Below are 23,573 nucleotides of genomic sequence, written 5' to 3' on the forward strand. Positions count from 1 at the left end.
TTTTGTCTATGGGACATAGATGAGTTACTTAAAAATTTAATAGGTCTTAAATGGGTTTAAAATATGCCATCAATGGGTTAGCTAAAAAATCTAAAAAAAATAAAAAATAGAAATACACATCTTTAAAAATGTATAAGAAATAGTTTTCTCTAAACTGGATTTTAATATTGAAGTATTTTAACAATATAGGTTGGGTCGGGTATGGGCCGCTATATTTGTATGACATGAAAATGGATCAAAACGGGTTAAATGAATTAATGTGGATCGGATCATATTCGATCCAAACTCAATCCAATCCATTCATTTAAAATCTCTACTTGAGACTCACCGCATCTCGAATTATGTAACTCTATCTATCCATCGTTACAGACAAAACTTTTGCCCTTACAAGACCTAAATACTCGAGAGGGATAGCCCGATGTCCTAACAAGAGCTTGCATGACTTGAGCTCCGGGATATGTCTAGGGAACAAGGGTACCCTTCACGGAAAAAACTAACCCTGGGCCCAATTCATACAGTCCTAACGTATGTATTGAATATTGGGCCGGATGGGCCCCCGGTCCAAACCGGACATAAAGTCGGTTCTCCCATTATTCTGCGAACCGCTTTAATATAAACATCGTATCCCCAAATTAGCATTTCATTTTCCGCCCCCTCTCTCTTTCATCACGGGCACTGAAGGTTTCTCACACCCAATCCCTAGCAGGTTAGTCCTCTCTCTCTCTCTCTCTCAATCGCTGTCGTTCTACCTTCACTCAGATCGATAGATTTTCGTCGATTTAGCTTTCAATTGCTTAGACAAGCGACTCAACTTGCACGCACCATTCGATTCTAGGGTTTTCTTTCACCTCCCCCCAAAAGCTTAGAGGAGATTCAAACCCGTATCAACCATGGCGACGCTGGATCCCGAGATTGCGAGGGTCCAAGAAGAGAGGAAGAAGATGGAGCAGCAATTAGCCTCTCTCAGCTCCGTCACCTACGACACCGACCTCTATGGCGGCACGGACCGCGATGCGTACGTCAGCTCTATCGCCGTCAACGAAGAGGAGGAGAACCTCGAGGGCATGGACTCCGAGGTCGCTCGGAAGCTTGCGTCTTACACCGCCCCAAAGTCGCTGCTGAAGGAGATGCCTCGCGGCGGCGAGGAGGATGACGGGGGGTTGGGATTCAAGAAGCCGCAGAGGATCATCGACCGTGAGGACGATTATCGCAGGAGGAGGCTGAACCGGGTCATTTCTCCCGATCGGCATGATGCCTTTGCCTCGGGGGATAAGACTCCGGACGTGTCCGTGAGGACTTATGCGGATGTGATGCGAGAAGAGGCGTTGAAGAGGGAAAAGGAGGAGACGCTTAAGGCTATCGCCAAGAAGAAGAAGGAAGAAGAGGAAGCTGCAAAGGCCGGGGTGGCGAAGGAGACAGAAGCTGCTCCAGCTCAGAAGCGAAGGAACAGGTGGGACCAATCACAGGACGATGGTGGTGCTGCAAAGAAGGCAAAAGCTGGTTCTGACTGGGATATGCCCGATTCAACACCTGGAATTGGGCGTTGGGATGCGACCCCTACACCTGGAAGAGTCGGTGATGCCACGCCTTCAGTGGGTCGGAGAAACCGGTGGGACGAGACCCCTACGCCAGGACGGCTCGCAGATTCAGATGCAACTCCTGGTGCTGTGACTCCTGGAGCGACTCCAGCTGGTATGACTTGGGATGCCACGCCCAAGCTGGCCGGTATGGCCACACCAACCCCGAAAAAGCAGAGATCAAGATGGGATGAAACTCCAGCCACCATGGGGAGTGCTACGCCAATGGCGGGTGCTACACCTGCAGCTGCTTTCACACCAGGGGTAACTCCTGTTGGAGGTGTCGATCTTGCTACGCCTACTCCCGGGGCAATTAACTTGCGGGGGCCAATTACGCCCGAGCAGTATAATTTGTTGAGGTGGGAGAAGGATATCGAGGAGAGGAACAGGCCGTTGACGGACGAGGAGCTTGATGCTATGTTCCCTCAGGAGGGGTATAAGATTTTGGAGCCACCAGCATCTTATGTCCCTATTAGAACGCCAGCGAGGAAGCTCTTGGCAACACCTACGCCATTGGGTACTCCGCTCTATCAAATTCCAGAAGAGAATCGTGGGCAGCAGTTTGATGTTCCTAAGGAGGCGCCAGGCGGTCTACCCTTCATGAAGCCAGAGGATTATCAGCATTTTGGGGCACTGTTGAACGAGGAGAATGAAGAAGAGCTGTCTCCTGAAGAACAGAAAGAGCGTAAGATCATGAAACTTCTGCTGAAGGTGAAGAATGGTACGCCACCACAGAGGAAGACTGCGCTTAGACAGCTTACAGACAAGGCCCGAGAGTTTGGTGCTGGACCTTTGTTTAACCGTATTCTACCTTTGCTCATGCAACCTACTTTGGAGGATCAGGAAAGGCATCTCTTGGTTAAGGTGATTGATAGGGTTCTGTACAAATTGGATGAATTGGTACGTCCTTACGTGCATAAGATTCTTGTCGTTATTGAACCTCTGTTGATTGATGAGGATTACTATGCGCGTGTTGAGGGGAGAGAGATCATTTCGAATTTGAGCAAGGCAGCTGGATTGGCTACTATGATTGCTGCTATGCGTCCAGATATTGATAACATTGATGAGTATGTGAGAAATACAACTGCTAGAGCTTTCAGTGTTGTTGCTTCTGCTCTTGGAATACCTGCTCTGTTGCCATTCTTGAAAGCTGTGTGTCAGAGCAAGAAATCCTGGCAAGCTCGCCACACTGGAATCAAGATTGTTCAGCAGATTGCTATTTTGATAGGTTGTGCTGTTCTACCACATTTGAAGTCTCTTGTCGAAATTATAGAACATGGCCTGAATGATGAGAACCAGAAGGTGAGAACTATTACTGCACTGTCTCTGGCTGCTCTTGCTGAGGCTGCTGCGCCTTACGGTATTGAAAGCTTTGATTCAGTGTTGAAGCCACTTTGGAAGGGTATTAGGTCACACAGGGGAAAGGTCTTGGCTGCATTCTTGAAAGCAATTGGGTTTATTATTCCTCTGATGGATGCTCTCTATGCTAGTTACTATACTAAAGAAGTCATGGTCATTCTTATCCGTGAGTTCCAGTCTCCAGATGAAGAAATGAAGAAGATAGTGCTTAAAGTGGTAAAACAGTGTGTGAGTACCGAGGGTGTTGAGGCTGAATACATACGAACTGACATTCTTCCAGAGTTCTTCAGGAATTTCTGGGTTAGAAGGATGGCTTTGGATAGGAGAAACTATAAGCAGCTAGTGGAAACTACTGTGGAGATAGCTAATAAAGTCGGTGTTGCCGACATAGTTGGGAGAATTGTGGAGGATCTGAAGGATGAGAGTGAGCCATATCGGCGAATGGTCATGGAAACAATAGAGAAGGTTGTTGCAAACCTGGGTGCCTCTGATATTGATTCTCGGCTGGAAGAGCTTCTCATTGATGGTATCCTGTACGCATTCCAAGAGCAGACTAGTGATGATGCCAATGTAATGCTTAATGGCTTTGGTGCTGTGGTGAATGCTCTTGGGCAAAGAGTGAAGCCATATCTCCCACAGATTTGTGGTACGATAAAGTGGCGATTAAACAACAAGAGCGCAAAGGTGAGACAACAAGCTGCAGATCTTATTTCCAGGATTGCTGTTGTCATGAAGCAGTGTCAGGAGGAACAACTGATGGGTCATCTTGGTGTTGTTCTGTACGAGTACTTGGGAGAAGAGTACCCTGAAGTCTTGGGCTCCATATTGGGTGCTTTGAAAGCTATTGTTAATGTGATTGGTATGACAAAAATGACGCCTCCCATAAAAGATCTGCTTCCCAGGCTGACACCCATTCTGAAGAACAGACATGAGAAGGTCCAGGAGAACTGTATTGACCTTGTTGGTCGTATTGCTGATCGTGGGGCTGAATTTGTTCCAGCAAGGGAGTGGATGAGGATATGTTTTGAGCTTCTTGATATGCTTAAAGCCCACAAGAAGGGTATTCGGCGAGCGACGGTGAACACCTTTGGTTATATTGCTAAAGCCATTGGACCTCAAGATGTCCTTGCAACCCTTTTGAACAATCTCAAAGTTCAGGAGCGTCAGAACCGTGTATGCACAACCGTTGCCATTGCTATAGTTGCAGAGACATGTTCTCCTTTCACAGTTCTGCCGGCTTTGATGAATGAGTATCGTGTGCCTGAGCTCAACGTGCAGAATGGTGTTCTGAAATCCCTTTCCTTTTTGTTCGAGTACATTGGTGAAATGGGGAAGGACTACATATATGCAGTGACTCCACTACTTGAAGATGCACTCATGGATAGAGATTTGGTCCACAGGCAGACTGCCGCTTCTGCCGTAAAGCATATGGCTTTGGGAGTTGCTGGGTTGGGTTGTGAGGATGCACTTGTCCACTTGCTCAACTATGTCTGGCCAAACATATTCGAGACTTCCCCTCATGTCATAAATGCCGTTATGGAAGCCATTGAAGGCATGAGGGTGGCCCTGGGTGCTGCTGTTGTGCTAAACTACTGCCTCCAGGGGCTGTTCCATCCTGCAAGGAAGGTCAGGGAAGTATACTGGAAGATCTACAACTCGCTATATATTGGAGCCCAGGATGCTCTTGTTGCAGCTTATCCCGTGCTGGAGGATGAGCAGAGCAACGTATATAGCCGACCAGAGTTAACAATGTTCATCTGAGTTAACGCTAGAAACTTTGGGTTTTTGATGGCGAGGAATGGCTGGACCAACGGCTTTCGTCGGTGTCTCTTGGACTAGCATAGAGTATGCGTTAGATAGAACTGGATCATTTCCTGTAATTCTCAGTCAACGTGTCCTGTAATGGGAGCTGATTTGGAATAATAGTTACGAAATGGGCTTGGCCTTGTGTCGTGCACTATTTGTTGCTATCTTGCGAAACCTGAAGTTAGTGGCTACTGGCTCTTGCTGATGATGCCCTTTTATTGCTGCTCTTTTGAGTTTCTTATGGAACATAGTAGTAGGAAGTTACGAAAGTTTGGATTATGTCTATTTTTATGTCCAGATTCCACCTTTCGCCCTCGATCTTGATTATAATCGAGCAGGTGCATTGAGTATTTGATTATATTTGCGGACTTTCCTGTGATTTGAAGCCGAAGGCTCGTGTACGGAAACATCGTAATGACTTATTACTGGTTTTTCCGTCTATTCAGCGTGATGGATTGTAGGGGAAATGTCGGCTGGATGGCAGATGGCCTGGTCTGAAGTGGTAACCAGGAGTTCTATACTGCACCAGATTGATTGTTCAAAAACAGACCTGAGCAAGCGTGCCCCGACCAGGCTGAGAAAGAATCTGTGCATGTCATGGCCTTGCCCACCATGCCAATGGCAGGGCCGCTATTGCCTCTGAAGCCTGGCGTGGAATGATCTTTCAGGGAGCTTGCCAGAGAGCTTGTTCCAACTCCAGTATCTGCCGAGCTTGCAGCTTCAGTTTAGTGTCTTTTCTAGGCCTCTGGATGGAGCAATCGGCAGATGGATGTTTCGTACAATTCATCCTCGGGAGAACTCTAGGATGTCTTTGAGGGCCTCATCGGTCTCAAGCGTTTGTTGGCCAATTGAAACTGGTTTTCTGCTCATATGTCTACCTCGCTTACCTTGCTTGCTCTCCATCACTTTCGATGCTTGATTTGGGCAACAACAGTCTGGGAGGAAGTACCAACATAAATTGTTCTGCAATGCACAACTTTGCTTTTCTCAATCTAGCTTCCAACTTTTTCCAAGTTCCATAGCCTAATTAAAAATTAAGAATATTTTCACAGTAGTGAGAACAGCTAGACCTTTCTGGGGAAATAAATGTGTGTGCCTATTTCTGGTTGAGGATGTTCAATTGCCTTTTTTGAAGTCGAGGGTTATTTCTCTGAGCTTTGTTGAACTAAACGGAGGGAAACACAGTAAGACTTTTTATGTGGAGGAATTGTGGACAAGATAAAGGACGGGGTGAGTGTGGTTGGCTCGAGAACGGACTTGTTGCAGCTTCAAACATTGTCCAAGAGGAACAATGAGGTTAGACCCTTTGATTTGTAGTGAATATGGATCACCCATTCATACCAACTTGTTCTATCTATCAAATCCCACTGCTAACAAATAAAGCTGTAACTTGCAAGAACTAAAGAACCCAATAAAAAAAAGCAAGAACGACATTGAAGTCGAGCATAGTAGTAAGATACCGTTCAAATGACTGAAACTTCCACATCATAATTAATTACAACTAGCCAAAGTCCCAAATCAGAATTGGCGCCACAAGCTGGGGTTTTCAGGTACTGTCGCCTCTTATGATGTGAACCTTAATGATGCGACCGGTGACTCCTTTTTTCTCCATAAACTCACATATAGAGCGGTCGTCCTTCTTTAAATTATTATGGTGACATAAGGCTCCCCAGCCGCTAATCCAAGTGCGGCCATCCTTCCAAACCCCGACCCTCCCTCTCCAGGTCCTTCCGGTGGGATCTTGGAGCTCAACATCTCGAGGTAACTTGAGTTCATAATCGTTTAGCACAATGGACTGAACGTGCTAACAAAGAGACAAGTGAATGCAATGAGGACTCTATGCCAATAATTCTAAGCCGGAATCTCCATTTTTAAAACGTAAGTATTCTGTAATGATCAATCTATAGAGCAAGAAAGAGTGACGTTGCCAGCAAATTGACATGGAGGCAAGAGAAATACATTCGTAACAAGATGACACTTGAGGATAGACTATGAAAGACGAAAAGCAGGATCAAAGAGCAAGCATACCAACCGAGATCTTCTACGAGTTCGGATCCTCGTAATGAAGTACGGATTTTTGGTGTCAATGTACTTCTCCACATCGATAGGATCTTCATCAGCAGCTTTCCTCTCTCCAACGTTCCCCGTGTATCAGATAACACAGAGAGTAGAACAAACTCAGAATTTCACTGCTTAGAAGCTATGGACGCCCAATATAATCGAAATGCCCTGACAATTAACGAATCTTGAATGATTTCTATTACTTTCTTTTTTTGACCGTTTCCTCCTGCCTTCATGTTCCTCCTCCTCCTCCTCCTCGTAGTTCTTATCATCTACGCTGACACGCTCCCGGATTTCACCTTCTTCTCCTACCTCTCAGGGAGGGCACACTCTTTCTTCTCGCACGTGGAGGGCCCATAGAGAACAACACTGCAGACACCGTGACTCCGGTAGGAGAACACCATAACGTCATTCATCTCGACGAAGTTGTCCCACACAAATTCTTGCCAGCCATTATCAAAATAGGCGTCCTGTGCCTCCATGTTCACCTTGACAACCCATTGCCGGCCCATGTGACGCTCGAGGAGGATCTCCCCCGACGGTGGCCTGTCTAGCCACGCCAGGAAACCTCTAGGAACGCGCTGCGATGAACAACCATACGTGAGCCACGAAATAGAACAATTTGTTGAGTTAAGAACAGTTCATAAGAGAGAGAGAGAGAGAGAGAGAGAGAGAGAGAGAGAGAGAGAGATATCTTACCATTCTTTGAGAGCTATATTCTGGCCTGTATACTTTGAAGAAATCTAGGATTTTTCTGTGAACATTCTCCATCTTCATTTTTTAGCAGGTACAGGGTTGTTGGTATCCTAAAAGTTTAATGTAGGCTAGCTTAGAGAATTTCAGTGAATGCAAAATCACTCCGAACGAGCACCATGCTCTTGAAAATCATGCGTGAAACGCATTTTCATCCACAATTAATGTACTACCATAAAGCTAAACTTGCGATCAATTAACACAAAAAGTGATGATAGACCCATCAAACGGGTGGGACGAGTCGAAAATAGTCCGACCCAAACTAACTCATCTAAACCGTTTTGAAACATTTTATCTCATGCAAATTCAGTGACCCTACTCAACTTGACCCAGAATCCATTATTAAATTTAGTGACCCTACTCTCGAAAGCCTCGGATCACCCTCTCCTTTTGTCTGATTACAGCATTTGATCAGGAAAAGTACAGTGAAACTAATAACCGATACAAGAACCAAAAACTTCAGTTTGGGTTAACACAGTTAGAGCAGAGCAGAGAAAGGCACGAACCAGAAAAACTCGCAAACAGGAAGGAGGGCTCCCGGTTCTCCGTCCTGTTTTGGGAGTGGTCATTCTTTGTCGTTGTTGGCAAGTCTCTGTCTTCCTCGCTTTTGGATCTATAACGAGAGTCGGAGGTCGATTTTTGGCGGCCCTTGATGGTGAAGTAAGGTCAGAGCAATTTGTGGGTTTTCTCGATTCCGGTCCTGGGACGTTGTTCGAATGCCGGTTCTGGTTTCTTACATGTATGTCACAGGTCCTTTCTCGAAGAGCTTGTCAAGCTCATGCGCGCAGGTAAAATGGTAGTCAAAGTGAAGGTTCTTGCTTTACTGTCAAAACAGGGGGGGAGGCTATGCGTCTGTTGCACCATCAATGCGTTGGTTACACATCAATTCTAGTTTCCTCTCTTTCCTCCACTCAATGAGAGTGACTTTGTTCCATTTACGAACGTCATCAATTTTCCTTTCCTCCTTTTCTCCGCCTAAAGCCATGAATTGAAGCTAAAGGAAACGAATTGTTAGCCATGACAATTGCTGCACGCACTGTGATAATTTTTCCGTCTGCTACAGATAATGACCCAGCTTTCTTTACATCAATTTAGGCTCTTCCCATGCTCAAGCCCGTCTCTTTCGGCTTTTCAGTCTCAGGGGCCTAAAATGGCAGGAAGGTTTCTTCATGAACAAAACACAACGTTGGATGTTCTTAAACGGAATTTAGCTTGAGGTAAAAAAGTAAGAAAATAGATGTAGTTGAGCTGTCTACTTCGGTTTTTCCATAGGCTATTGAAAAGAAGTGGTATTTCCTCAACCCAAAAGTTTTCTTCCACAACGTTGATCTTTGCCCCCATTTTAACATGGTCTTAGGTGGAGTTTGTCTTATGGCCCTTGTGGATGGAGATTTTAAGCAGTTTGGGTTGCAAACTTATCGGACTTGATGGCTCTTCTCATTCCTTTCTGCCGCTGTTCTCTCAATCTTGTGCCAAGTCTTTCGACCCTCAACTGCGACGATTTCATGATGGATTCTGCTCTGTGCAGTCAGAACAAAAACCATTTGATGCAAATTCTAATCCCTTCGATACTTGGTAGTGCCAAAGAAGAAGAGAGAATCCCATACTACAAAACAGGCCAAAAAAATGAGCCAAGTGGTCAAGGCAGTGCCGGTGACCGCCCGTGGTGCAGGGTTTGGGCCGGTTTAGGATTGGCAGGAATAGTCACAAGATGAACCCCAGTGAAAAATGATCATTATGAGTTGATATAGATGGATAAAGGCGTCAGTATGGTTTTCCTCCCATGGAACCCGCCCACTTTGTCCCGTTCTATTCACCTGTCCATAAAAAATGACGTTACGCTCTTTGTATGGACACAGCGTAGCCCCCTCTCTCTTTCTATCTCCTTTCTTAAGGGACTAAGTCAGCTCTTTTACTAGTCACATTAACCAGTCATCTTCAAAGATGTAGAATTGTCGACGGTTTCTTCTGCTCACTCTTGCTCTCTTTCTGCTATACAAGTCAAGTCAATGGTTGGCTTCCCTCCCATTTAACGATCATGCTTAGAGGACAAATAATGCGAACCATATAATCCCGACCCCAGTCGCCTTCCTACTGCCGTCGCTTGCCTGCAATGGAATGCTCGACTTTCTTTTTAACCTTCTTCTTTCTAGGAATCATTTGCAAGGCTCATATAACCGAAAGCCAGAACCAGTCTTGCAATTCCGATGACTTAACGGCGCTGAACGATTTTCGCAAGTGCGTGGGCTCACCTGTTGATGGCTGGGGGGTTATTCCTGCCAGTGAATGTTGCTCTTGGGCTGGAGTCGCGTGCGATAACTCCACCGTGACACAAAGGAGGGTGATTGGCTTGGATCTTCATGGCAGAGGACTCGCCGGAGAAATTTGTGAATCCTTGGCAGATTTGGACCAGCTGAGCTCCCTTAATCTGTCCCATAACTACCTCCACGGTTTTCTTCCGCATAAACTCTTTCAGATGCAGAATCTCCAGGTCCTTGATTTGAGCGGGAACGAATTCGTGGGTTCGTTTCCTCTTCACATCCATCTACCCCGCATAAGGATTTTGGATGTCTCAGACAATAACTTGGTAGGTTCTCTCACATCATCAATTTGTGACAGATCATCCTCCATTGAGTCACTTAATTTAGCCAAAAATTGGTTCCATGGAGAAGTTCCTGTGAATTTTGGCAACTGCACTTCTCTTCGGCGCCTCTTCCTCAATGGGAACAGTCTATCAGGGAGCCTGCCAGATAGACTGTTCCAACTCGAGCACCTGTGCGAACTCCAGTTTCAGGACAATGGCTTTTCAGGACTGCTGCAAGAAAGAATCGGTAACCTCTCTAACATTGTCAAGATTGATTTGTCTCATAATCTGTTCTCTGGAGTACTTCCAGACGTTTTCAGGGGTCTTCCGAAGCTCAAGCACTTTGCTGCCAGATCAAATAAATTCTCTGGTCAGTTACCACCTTCACTGATGAGCTCTCCGTCCCTTTCCACACTAGACTTGGGCAACAATACTCTTCATGGTCGTATCAGTATCAACTGTTCTTCAATGGCTCGTCTTACTTCTCTCAACCTCGGTTACAATTTATTCCGATGTCCGCTTCCCAAAAATTTATCTGCTTGTCATAGATTGAATGTCCTAAATCTAGCGAATAATCACTTAAGCGGAGCCATTCCTTCCAGCTTCCAAAACCTCCAGGCACTTACACTGCTATCTCTTTCAAGAACTGAAATTAGTGATCTGTCTAGTGCTCTGCATATATTGCAGCGATGCAGAAACTTAAGTGTGTTGGTCCTTTCTATGAGTTTTCGAGGCGAGCAAATGTTGGGACATGCCGATTTGCTGTTTCCGTATCTGAAAGTGTTCGTGATTGGCAACAGTCAATTAAAAGGGTCAATACCGGTGTGGTTAAGTGGATGTGAAAACTTGCAACTGCTGGATCTTTCGTGGAACCAATTAAGCGGAAGAATTCCTAGCTGGATCGGCAATTTTGATTTCCTGTTGTACTTGGATTTAGGGAATAATTCATTCACCGGACACATACCAAGGAGCTTGAGCGAACTACGAAATTGCATCAACAGGAGCAGATGGTTCCCTCCCGGAGGCTCTCTATCGAACGTGCCACTCTCTTTGATGAAAGGAGACGGAAGATCCTTGATATACAACCAATTCTGGAGCTTGCCTTCAACCTTGGACCTAAGTTACAACAAGCTCAACGGACTAATTTGGCCGAGTTTTGGAAACCTTAAGGGCCTTCAAGCATTTCACCTGGAGAACAACCAATTGTCTGGCAATATTCCGAATAGCTTGTCGGGAATGCAGAGTTTGGAGAAACTAGATTTGTCTCATAACGGTTTGACGGGAGAAATACCGCCGTCCTTCCAGAAGCTGACTTTCCTATCGATTTTTGATGTTTCATACAATAAGCTCTACGGTGCTGTTCCTTCGGGAGGCCAGTTTTCGACCTTTCCAGACTCGAGCTTCGAAGGAAACATCGGCCTCTGTGGCGGTAGACCGAGCCTACACTCATGTCAATCACAACCACCATCTGATGAGCTTCCAAAAGACGTGGCTTCGACCGAGGGAACCGCGTATTCTCTGATGGGTTTCGGGATCGGAGCAGCCGTAGGTTTCATCTGGACAGTAAGCTTTTGCTTCCTCTCAGGCTGGGTGCTCGACAAGGGACGACGTAGACGGTGAACAAAAAGTATGCAGTGTCTTACTAATCTCAGCATGATTCACATTGTAGAAACAGCATTGAATTTAAGCAAAGCTACGGTGAACGCCAATGGTTAGGTCAAACTTTCCTCCATCATTATAGTTGTGTGGAAACCAAAACTTCCATCGATACTTAGGTATATTTTTGCATAAAACAGGACGTTTTTGGAAGACCAACATATAATGAAAAAAAGATGAGAAGAACAAAAAATGGAAGTATTATTCGGGTTGCATAAAAGCCGAACACATGTACAACCCAATCTACTAGCCACTTCACTGAGATTAATCATCAATTTTCATCATTTATTTTTCGCGAAACAAACGGAGCATTAGCCATTGAATTTTTCCTTGCTCGCTCAATAATTTATAATTAATTGGGAAAAAGCCACCAAAAATCCTAAATTATGCCCGTTGTGAGGCATTTACCCCAAACTTTTCTTTATGACACAAAAAATCCTAAACTTTTACCCATGTGACATATTTACCCAAAACTTGTACTCGTGCGACACATTTATCCCAAACTTGTATCCTTGCGACACATTTATCCCAAACTTTTTGTTGTGACACCAAAAACCTCAAACTTGTAGTCATATGACATATTTATCTCAAATTTTGAGGTAAATGAGTCACACGGATACAAGTTTAGAATTTTTTATGTCACAAAAAAATAGTTTGGGAATAAATATGTCACATGGGTATAAGTTTAGGATTTTCGGTGTCATAAGAAAAATTTTAAGGTAAATGTGTCACATAAATAAAATTTTGGGGTTTTTGATGTCACAAAAAAAATTTTCAGGTAAATGTGTCACAGTTGACATAATTTACGGTTTTTTGTGATTTTTTCCCTTAATTAAAATCAAGTATAACAAGAATTTCAACCAAAAAAATGTGTACTAAGAATGATTTAAGTAACATGTTAATAGATTGATCCTGTTTCGTATCCCAATAAACATTTATCGAAATGTTTGTTTCGCGAAAAAAATGAATAGTTTAAAAAATGGTTTTCACATAAACGATATTTGTGTCTTTTATGAAAATGCATGGACACATGAAAATATTTAGATATAAATTATCGTCAATAATGAAAATACTTTTTTTAATTAATTATTTCAAAATACAAACGAATATTTTCGGAAAATATTTTTTAGGTTATTTATATTCGGTGAAACAAAGAGAGGCTTAATACGTAAGTCTTAATATGTAAAGCATTTGTCTTAGCATACATGGTCAAAGTTGTCAGAGCGTAGAGTAGAAATATCTTTCACAATTTCCCGCCCAAAGAGCTCCCCGTCCTTCGAGTTCGCTTCGACATTCTCTCTCCGCTGGTAATTTCTCCGCAGTCATCCATGGAGTCCATGGAAATGGAGGAGAACCCTAGCCCTCACGAGAAATCAATGGCAGCATTTCTGATACGCTTCTGCTCGGATCAGCTTCGCATCATCACTCTCTCTCCCGACTCCGATCTCCACTACCCTCTCTACATCGAGTGATTCCCCTCACTTTTGTTCCATCGGCTCGATGATGATACATGACTGTTCAAGATGTTTTCTGAATCGATTTCTTTTGCAGATTTGCAGAGCTTGTGGATTACGATCCTCCTCTTGCCCACCTCGTGTTCTCTCAGCCTAGTCAATACTTGAAGGATTTTGACGACGCGGCTATTTGGGCTCACGTACGCGGGTTCACCCCTTCCTTATCCCGTAATTCGATAGACGGATTATTTGCGTTGCCCTAAGTGGCATAGTATTGTGAAACACTGTTGAAAATATGTAATCGACTGTGAACTGATTGAAAGGTGATACAGATATTTTCCGCTGATTGTGGGGAAAGTTGTCCCGGTAGTCCCTTGTTGTCTAAACATTCACGTCCGTTCACTGACTGTCTCCTTTTCCCTGTGATGAATGGGTTGGCTGTCTAGTTGGTTTAGTGGAGCAAATGCATTGCAGTAGTTTCTCTGTATGTCCAAATCTTATGCATAGTATGTCTCAACCATTTTGCTCTATAATTGTATGCGTTTGCGAGACTCAAGTCCTATGTAAGGTATGGAAGATGCTGTGAAGTGAAGTGTGGCTAGAGAGTTGAGAGTCATATTCCTAGAAGACAATGTTTTAATATTCCTTTGGATGTGATCCACATGATTCTGGTTGGACTGGTATCCTTACGGTAGTCATGGGTTCGTCTTACATGCTTTTTTGGCGAATGTAATCTGTAGTTGTTTGTTCATGATATGGGCAGAAAGATTCAACTTCGTTCCGTGGAAGCGTCCCACACTGGTTTTTATTTGACTGCCAGAACACAAGTTCCTCTCATTCTGCTTGACATAAAACCTCTAGTTCTTTTCTCTTTCCTTTGTTAGAGCTTCCTCCTGATTTGGTAGATAATGTTGATTCCATAACCTTCCCATGTTACAAGAACCAATTCACATGCATGAATTTGATCCCAATCTGATTGTTAGTGGGACATGAATGACAGAAAAAATCTCCTTCTAATATCTTCTTTCTTTGAGGGGTAAAGCAACTTTACTTTGACCTTTTAACACTATGTTGAGCAGTAAATCTGAGAGACGTGAGCATGGTATTTTAATTGTATATGAACTTTAATTTCTCATGTCAATTGAACTTTCATTAGAGAAATCTCTTAATGATATCTTCATGAAAACCTATTCATACTTAAAGCCAGAAGGTTGCAAACTTGCATGAAAGAGATGTTGAATTGATATGGCAATGTGTATCTGCAGAGAGTTTTATTGGGGAACTTGAGAGAAAACAAAGATGGAGTGGAGAAGAATTTCATTCACATCCGGATCAATATCAGTGGATCTCCACTTGAATGCCCTGGTTTGCTTCTCTTTTCGATTGAAAGTGCACTTTCTTTAGAAGAATTTCTGATTGTATACCATCTACTTCTACCCATTATTTTTCAAATGGTTCATTGCTTTGTGCTGCATTTAGAGACTTTTCCAAGCATTGGGCATGTGAGAGTGAAGCATCGAGGTATTCTTCTTACCCTAAAGGGGACTGTAATAAGGTCTGGAGCTGTAAAGATGTATGAAGGGAAGAGGTGGTATAAATGCCGAAGATGTAATCACAGGTGGACCATCTCAGCATTCAGCACACTTCAGTTGCTGCAATCTGATAATACAATGTTCAACTATTTGTTTTCTTCGTTTGTTTGGCCATAAATAATCTTGTTGGATTATGTGCAAGCTAGCATGACAATAGATTCTTATAAATTTTTCTTGTTTATCTTTACCCACCTTAAACCCACCAGAGAGTACTTTCTTTATTCTGATAAGTTACACTCTGGATGTGAATGAATCTGATTATGTATTTGATGGAACTTGAGCTTTATCTTCTTGCCCTCTTATGCCCTTCGTTGGTAAAGAAGTGGTCAATTTTTCACATATCAATAATTTTTTTTTTAAAGATCAACCTTTGAGTTAGCAGTTTGCTTATGCAGCTTCCCAGTGTATCCTGAGCTGGAAGCAAGAAACTCCATAGTTCTGCCGTCCATTTGCCCATCTCAGGTCCATTTACTGTCTATAGTTTAAAACTCAAGTCTCTTTAATGCTCTTTGTTTCACTTGCAATGTTACTAATAGGATATAAGAGCTTAATCAGGATTTACAAAGTAGAAGCCATGTGGATTACTTTGCATTACAATGCATTTCCCATTACTTTTATCTACTTTTTGACAAGATGATGAATCTTGAATATTTAAGATTTGCTTGTTCTGTAATCTAATACTTGCAGAGCACTTTCAATCCAAGCGTGGGTCTTCACTATTCTTTAGTTTCCAAATCAAATCTCTCATTTAGAAGTTGGCTTGCTATTGCACATGCATTCAAATAATCTATTGTTTCCCATAACAGGGGTCTAAAAGTTGTGAAGGCACAAATTTCCAATTTGTGGAGAACAGCATAACTTGCCAAGATTATCAGGAAATAAAAATTCAAGAGAGCACACAATTGTTGGGTGTTGGGGCCATCCCTCGTTCAATTCCTGTTATTTTGCAGGATGATCTGGTTGACATCGTCAAAGCTGGAGGTAAGGTATCTCTGGTATTCATACTTAGATTGACTATTCCATATACCAGTAAGTGCGGGATATTTAATATTTGGAGATAACCATCAACTTCTTGTCCTTAAGAGAGAAGTTTATTTTCTGTTCCAGCTGACACTACAAATTCCTTGGTTTTCTCCCTCACAATGCCTTCAGTCCTTTTAAGGGTTAGGTTGGCTCTTACTATGTATGGCTTCCTTTATCTGCAGATGATATAATCGTCACTGGAATCTTGACTGCGAAGTGGTCTCCTGATCTGAAGGATGTGCGCTGTGATCTTGAGCCAGTACTAGTTGCCAATCACGTGAGGTATCGAGTTGAGTATACTACATGTTGTACAGATTATATATTGTTAGTCCTCTTGGTGTAGGTCTATAGAATTTCAAAAGATATGATTTGCGACTGCAGAAGATGTATTTTCTTGGTTATGATCTTTGAAATGATCTGATCTGGTTGACAACTGGTTAAACTGAGAACTGACCATGTTGCTGTCTGGCTTTCCCATTTATGATGCTCAAGCTTGGCAGTGAGCTAGTTTAACTGGTCGACCTAATTTGACCTGTGATAGACTTTTTGAAGAATGAATTGTCGAGTGGGGTTAGAGATTAGGCTCCTGCCTTCTTGGATCAAGTACATACGCCTAACCACTTGGGCATCACGATGCTACTGCAATATGCATGCCAGTTAATATACTTAAAAGAAACGATGGGCTTGACTGTTACTCTCGAAAATTCAAGTTGCACTGGAAGGGATTTGAATCTGGACCCTCCAATATATGTTAGTCTACCCCTTCCTTCTGGTCGATACAGTTTGTCTATGTCTGTTGATACATTACTAAGCATTAGATGACAAATTACGCTTATCAATATAAAAGTAACTGGCCTATCGTCACTAGTTATACTGGTGATTTGGCTGGGTATCTGAGCACTTGCTCCATGTTTCTACGACTCATTTTGGTTTTTGGCTGAGTATGGGTTCCTCTAATACATAGGAGAACCAATGAACTGAAGTCAGCGGTCAATATTCCTGATGATGTCATCATGAAATTTAGGAATTTCTGGAATTGCTTCAAGGATACACCACTGAAAGGTATTGATAGTTAATAGGTCCCTGACTTGCCAGGCTAATCAATGTTTTCGAAGAGATGAATTTCGCTTTACTATTATGTTCTCCCTGAATCATCAATTAATTCTGTATTGTCAACCTAGGGAGAAATGCTATCATGCGTGGTGTTTGTCCTCAAGTTTTTGGACTCTTCACAGTGAAACTTGCAGGTGATTTCTGTAGCACGTTGTTCTGAAAATTCTTTGATGCTGCCTGAGTGTAGATATTTCCTAGGCATATCTTCAATGATGAGTGATAACTTAGTGGGAAGTTGCTCATTCATCCTTTTCTTGTACCTAATATCCTTGTGCAATACAATTTGTTGGCTTCTTTAATATCATTTTGTCAACTTTAGTTGCTTTAACGCTCATTGGAGGTGTTCAGCATGTTGATGCTTCGGGAACAAAGATTCGAGGAGAGTCTCATTTGCTTCTGGTTGGGGATGCAGGTAAATATTAGACTCAACATTTCGCTTCAATATGTGCCTTTATTGATTCTTGTTCTTCAAGAGTCACCAATGCACTTTTCACATCATGACGTCATCTCAATCTTGCTGATTGTTTACTGAATATGCATGCCTGGACTATGGAACAACTTCTAGGTACTGGAAAATCCCAGTTCTTGAAATTTGCTGCAAAATTGAGTAATAGATCAGTCATAACTACTGGCTTGGGGAGCACAAGTGCTGGATTGACTGTAACTGCAGTTAAAGATGGAGGTAAGATCAAATGAGTTAACGAGAATGCCTTCAGTTTGATTACTGCTTACTTATTTGTCAGGTTATCTATCTTATCTTCCCTCTGGTCCTCATCTTATCCATTCTTCTTACGGATCGTATTTAATTTTACCATTAAAGCTTATTTCAATTTGATTGGTTGCAGATAGGAATGAGAATTGATACTATATGCTATGTGTTCCTCCAAATGAGGAATGAATTGCATACTAATGTGAATAAAAAAAGTGATGGTTATCCAATTTGTTGCCGAAGAGGAGTCATGGCAACAAAAGCTTAGGACTTAAAACATGTAAGGAGGCTCTAGCAAGCTCAAGTGCCTTATCTATCATGAGGGCCATGTTTCTCTGAGATTTCATATTGGAAACAAAGTTTTTGTCGTATCTTGACTGAAAAATTAACTGCAGAAGTGGATATTTAGGAAGAGAATTTACATTTTTGTAATTCGCCAGTGATGGTAGGTTGTTCATCAAATCTGGTAACGTTGTAAAAAGAAAGGCTCAATTAAAATGAATTTACTGTGAGAGGGGCAACTGACGATAACATGAAGTATTCTATTTTAGAAGATCAACTTCCTCACTAGTTAGTCACTATCAATTGATGTATGCATACAAAGGCGCTTTTATGGGGAAATTTAAAACTCTTCTTGCTTGAATATTTCCACCCATATTTCCCTGACTTACTCAGGTATAGGTTTTGATAGTGATTCAATAGTGTCTATCGTTCCATTGAAATCTGAAAGGTACATATTTTTACGATAAGCAAACATAGTGGCAGTGTAGACACTTAAGATCTGCAAAATGTTGTACCATAAATGGAACATCCATTTACATCATTGAAAAGGCCATTCCTACTGCAGTATCTGGAGAAGGTCCTTGCACCTGGCGAAAGTGTTAAAACTTTGAATATCTGGGGTAACTGATTTTGGGTCTTATAGGTGAATGGATGCTTGAAGCTGGGGCTCTTGTTTTGGCAGACGGAGGACTTTGTTGCATTGACGAGTTTGACGGGTTGGATACATGATACTTAGTAGGAGAATTTCAACTACCAGGCGTAGCCAGCCTGTATAATTTGCATTCATATTGTCATCTGTGTCACTTTTTAGTTTGCTTCGGGCACAATAATTAATAGCGGTTCTTTCATGTCACTGTCGTCGCCACAACAATAATCAGTTTGGTACAATCTTAGTGTCATTGTCACGGAAGCTTTCTTCTGGATTAGGAAGGCATATTGTGGTTCCTCTCACTTAACGTAGCAGGTTGTCAATGCTATGAGACATACTCAGCCTCAGTCTTTTATGTTATTTTTAGCTATAATGTTTAGGGAAATGATGAAGTTTTAGCTGCATTTGTAAGGCCTTTGCTGGTGACGAGGCTTTTTTGATGACATCTAATATCAAACTGAGTAAATTTTTTCACTGACAGCATGAGGGAGCATGACAGGGCTACCATACACGAGGCTATGGAACAGCAGACAATTAGTGTTGCTAAGGTGAATTTTCTTGTTTTTTCACTGTCTTACTATTCCCGAGACATGTACGCGGAATTAAACATATGAATAGCCATACCACAAAGAACAACCAAATAATCAGAACTTGATCCAGCTAACTTAATAGAACATGTCAATGATCCTTTGTAATAGAGCACTGGGGGAATATATTGACTGGCGTTGACTGGAAAAAAAGAAGAAAAAGGAACTTTCCCATCACATTGAAATTAGAATTGAAAAGGGCATTGCAAAAGGACTTGTCTGCAGAGTCCTAAGAGAGAAATGCTTGAAAGAGCCATCTTCAATCTTCAGCTAGTTGACTGAGCTACGTTAGTTTGCTTGAATCAGTTCATTCATTTTTCATTGTAAAAGTGGTGCATGTTTGTACATTCATTTTTCATTGTAAGAGTGGTGCATGTTTGTCTCTTTTCTGCAATTTCTAAATCATGTTGTGCTGCAATGTATGACTACAAAAGTGCAATTTTATTCTTTTTCAGGCTGGCCTTGTAACGACTCTTAGCACCAAAACAATCGTATTTGGTGCAACAAATCCAAAGGGACAGTATGATCCTGAGCAACGTACTTTCCTTGTATTAATTGTGTTTCACTTTATCTAGAATTTGTCATTCTTCATCATGGTCTTAGAGTGTTCGTAGCGACAAAATCATAAGCTGAAAAATGTCAGCTTCTCTTTTACATAAGGTAGTGCAAGCTAATCACACAATCTCTTAAATCTTCTTCACCAGAGAGAATTAGATTTTACTTTTTCGTTCAGAAACATCAGTCTTTCTAGGGGTGTCCTCAGTAATTGCACTGTTTCATTGCTTGATTTGTTATTGCTGATGTAATTTTTCTTGACATTTTTAGCTTTGTCTGTCAATACAACACTGTCTGGTCCCTTACTTAGTAGATTTGACATAGTTCTGGTGCTTCTGGATACAAAAAATCCGGAATGGGATGCAGTTGTTTCTTCTCACATTCTTAGTGAGGTGAGTCATCAATTTAATTGTTGGATTTTGTTAATGAGAACTCCAGGGGCACTTGTGAAGCAAGCAATTAAGGAAATTTTGCAGATTCCAGTTCATTAATTGCCCTTGTGCTATGCACAATCAGTGCTTTCAAAATTGAATTATTTCTAAATAGTGTACTTAACAAGTGAATCGGAGGCACTCGTTAACTGTAGCCTTAACTATAATTGATCCTAAAGGTCCATAGTAAGAATGGTTGTGGAATTAATTGATAGGGAGTGTCAGATAACGGTGGTCGTGATGAAGATCTAGCAAATATGTGGCCTCTTGAAATGTTGAGGAGGTAAATTCTGTTGGATCTTCACATAATTTCAAATTTCGATGTTAACCGTGGCTTGATGATTATAATGTTGGACTAGCCAACATGTCTTGTCTTTTAAGCTTTTTCCGACTGAGAAAATTGTGCTTGATACTTCAACCATCTATCGCGATAATGTCAATTTTAAAACGTTTGATATTAATTTTCGTGTATCTGAGAAATTTATCTTTGATACTTCTATTTTATGTCAGTTAGAACCTCACTGCTAGTCTTCCGATTCTGCTAATGATTTTATCTATTTTTGAAAAGAGATTAACTTACTGAATCTGCGCATTTCTTTTAGGTACATTCACTTTGTAAAGTCTTACTTTAGACCAGTCCTCACTAAGGAAGCTGAAATAATAATATCAAGCTATTATCAACTTCAACGAAGATCTTCAACTCATAATGCTGGTAGGATAAACCACCTCTCTATAGTTTTTTCTGCTATTTCTACTTATTATGGAGTGCAAATCATAACAATGCAGCAAGGACAACTGTGCGCATGTTGGAAAGTTTGATTCGCCTAGCTCAAGGTACGATACGTCAATGTTGACCGTGTTCATTGACTATATACTAATCTCTGCCTCCTAAAAATGTTCTACTGCCAATTGTAGCACATGCAAGACTAATGTTCAGAAATGAAGTTACACGTCTGGATGCTATCACAGCCATTTTGTGTGTCGAATCCTCCATGACTACATCAGCAATTGTAGACAGTGTCGGAAATGCCCTTCACTCAAATTTTAATGAAAATCCCGATCATGAATGTATCCTAACAGTTCTTTTAATTTTCAATCATCCGTAAATAAACTAACTTCTGCATCTGATTATATGTGTTGGCTCGCTTGTATTATATAGGAATTTTTCTTTTTTTAAATGCTACCAGAGTTTTTGTTATTGGATGCAGCATAAATGCGAAAAAATATATGGTTCCTCTGGAAGGAAAAGGCTTAACTAATTTCTTCTAGCAGTCACTTTGTGATATCTTGACTACACATAACTCAGATTGCAGGCAAGAAACTTTGATACTTAAAAAGTTAAGTACAGTGGAAGACTTTTCTGCTTTGAACCTCTTGGAAGTGTTGTGAGGATCAGAATACTTGAAGAGCAGAAAGTTTGCAGCCTGTTCCAGGTACCAAATTCTCAGTGTCTGTCGTTCTATTATGAGTTGAGGGCAGAGCTGTAGAATTGCTTTTGCTGGAAAGAAGTGCCCTGCAAATCTTCGCCTCCTTATCTTCTTAAAGACAGGGAAGGTAATACAAAGTGTTTGACGCTGATGTGGAATGTAAATCATTTGTTTGTAGTTGTCTTCCTTATTATCTTTCTTAGGGTTCATACAAAGTTTTATGAGCTGAGGTTGTTAGTATTACTTATAAATTACACTTTTTCATTCGTAGTCCCAACGAAGTAACGGTTTTTTTACTTTTGCAACTCCAGTGAACTTCTGTTACAATAGGAAAGAGCTAATTAGAGGTAAGTCAGCCGTGTAAGCCTGTCAAACTAGGATTCTCCATTGATCGCTAGACTTTGGGGGTTTGAAGTTATGAAGATGTAAATTATAAGGTTATTAATGCTTGTGTTTGTTTAAGTGTTGCATGTCTTGTTGCTACGTTGTCGCGTAAGAGATAGCTGCCTGAAGCAGGTACCGTCAAAGGTGCTGGCTTTACATTTTCAGGATAGGGGAGGCTATTTTATTGGCTAAACATGGCTGGACAGGCAACCATTTTCGTCAGAATGGTTAAGATTATTTCTTGGGTTACGTTGGAAAAGGATTAAGTACTATAGATTAGGTTAACACATTGGGCCTTGAAAGGCCTAATACTAGCCTTTCAACCAAATTTTGGGCCTTCACGGCCTTGTTAAGGACCAATGTTTGGTATGTTGAACAAAAGGTCCCATTTAAGGACGTTTATCCTTTCCAGGAGTCCAAGTGTTGGGCCTAAATGGGGTCGAAACATAAAAAAAGAAGTCGGGCCTAGATCTGCGCCCTTGATACCTCATTAGGTTTAATCTAGTTCCAATATCGGGCTTTATGTTTTGCTAATAGGCCCGTCTGTGGGCCATCAAATGGGCCTGCGTCCAGGCCCATAATGGGTCTGGCCGTGGGTCATAAAGGCTTAATGCATTGGGCATGATCTACCCAATAGGCAGCCAATTTAAGACCCAATAATCAGCTGGGCCCGGCCCACGAAAAATAAGAGGGCCTCTTTGCAAGGCCCAATAAGTTGGACCAATCTGGCCCGATAGTTTTTTAGGCCCAAGAAATGGGTCTGTTCTTGATGGACCTGGATTTGTGCTATAAAAGCCGATGCATTGGGCTGAACTAGAATTAATGCCATTAAAGTGCCAAAATCCAGCTACGTACGGCCCATGAAAATAATGGAGCTCCAGTGGCCCAAAACAGCCTACTTGAGGCCCAAATGGGCCTGTCATGGGCCCTTAAGGCCCAACATATCGTTGAGAAAAATGGCCCATTGGCCAGCTCTTTAGGGCCCAGAATTGCAAAAATCGACCTGTTCTTTTGGGCCTAGTTTTGGACCCGAAGGATTAGGTCCATGAACTGGAATTAACGTATTGGGACAAAAGTCGGCCCATTAACAGCCCATTAAAGTGCCAAAATCCAGCTACGTGCGGCCCATGAAAATAATGGAGCTCCAGTGGCCCAAAACAGCCTGTTTAAGGCCTAAATGGGCCCTTAAGGCCCAACACATTGGTGAGAAAATGGCCCATTGGCCAGCTCTTTAGGGCCCAGAATTGCAAAAATCGACCTGTTCTTTGTGTCCTGGTTTTGGACCCGGACGATTCAGCCCATGAATGTAATGGGCCATGCCGACCGCCCTTAGGCCGAGCCGAAAACTTTGGGTAATGAGTCTTGAGCCCATTCAAGGAAAATATCGGGCCTGGCCCATTATTGATCTTAGGCGCCAGAGCCGACAATAGGGCTTATATGGACCCATCTATTGGCCGATCGAGCCCGATTAAGTCCTCACATTCAGCTACTAGTATGGGCTCAACTATGGGACCTTAATTTAGCACGGGCCAAGGCCCATTCGCACAACCCAAATTTTATGGCCTCCACGA

The 23,573-nt window shown here is 42.1% G+C and overlaps 3 protein-coding genes across 4 annotated transcripts; all 3 read left to right on the forward strand.

Moving 5' to 3' along the window:
• The first annotated feature begins 652 nt into the window (after positions 1-652).
• On the forward strand, positions 653-5,027 carry LOC115747384 (splicing factor 3B subunit 1). Of its 2 annotated transcripts, none has more exons than XM_048272697.1 (2): positions 653-707; positions 784-5,027. In XM_048272697.1, the coding sequence occupies exon 2, from the start codon at positions 891-893 to the stop codon at positions 4,695-4,697; it is 3,807 nt and encodes a 1,268-aa protein (XP_048128654.1). In that variant the 5' UTR covers positions 653-707; positions 784-890; the 3' UTR covers positions 4,698-5,027. The 2 variants fall into 2 exon arrangements, with proteins under 2 accessions (XP_048128654.1, XP_048128656.1); XM_048272699.1 differs by having other exon boundaries at positions 836-5,027.
• A 4,473-nt stretch (positions 5,028-9,500) lies between these two features.
• LOC115747228 (phytosulfokine receptor 1-like) lies at positions 9,501-11,791 on the forward strand. Its single transcript, XM_030683289.2, has 2 exons — positions 9,501-9,517; positions 9,710-11,791. The coding sequence occupies exon 2, from the start codon at positions 10,033-10,035 to the stop codon at positions 11,758-11,760; it is 1,728 nt and encodes a 575-aa protein (XP_030539149.2). The 5' UTR covers positions 9,501-9,517; positions 9,710-10,032; the 3' UTR covers positions 11,761-11,791.
• Positions 11,792-13,028: 1,237 nt separating this feature from the next.
• On the forward strand, positions 13,029-21,862 carry LOC115747321 (probable DNA helicase MCM9). Its single transcript, XM_030683443.2, has 20 exons — positions 13,029-13,264; positions 13,348-13,450; positions 14,516-14,615; positions 14,730-14,868; positions 15,238-15,304; positions 15,649-15,823; positions 16,048-16,147; positions 16,830-16,927; positions 17,047-17,112; positions 17,298-17,390; positions 17,544-17,660; positions 18,613-18,685; positions 19,100-19,166; positions 19,661-19,742; positions 20,031-20,152; positions 20,407-20,474; positions 20,794-20,903; positions 20,978-21,025; positions 21,107-21,259; positions 21,498-21,862. Exons 1-20 carry the CDS (start codon positions 13,125-13,127, stop codon positions 21,578-21,580), a joined length of 2,004 nt encoding a protein of 667 aa, XP_030539303.1. The 5' UTR covers positions 13,029-13,124; the 3' UTR covers positions 21,581-21,862.
• Positions 21,863-23,573: the final 1,711 nt, after the last annotated feature.

This window comes from Rhodamnia argentea, chromosome 11 (genome assembly GCF_020921035.1).
Source record: "Rhodamnia argentea isolate NSW1041297 chromosome 11, ASM2092103v1, whole genome shotgun sequence".
Lineage (NCBI taxonomy): Eukaryota > Viridiplantae > Streptophyta > Magnoliopsida > Myrtales > Myrtaceae > Rhodamnia > Rhodamnia argentea.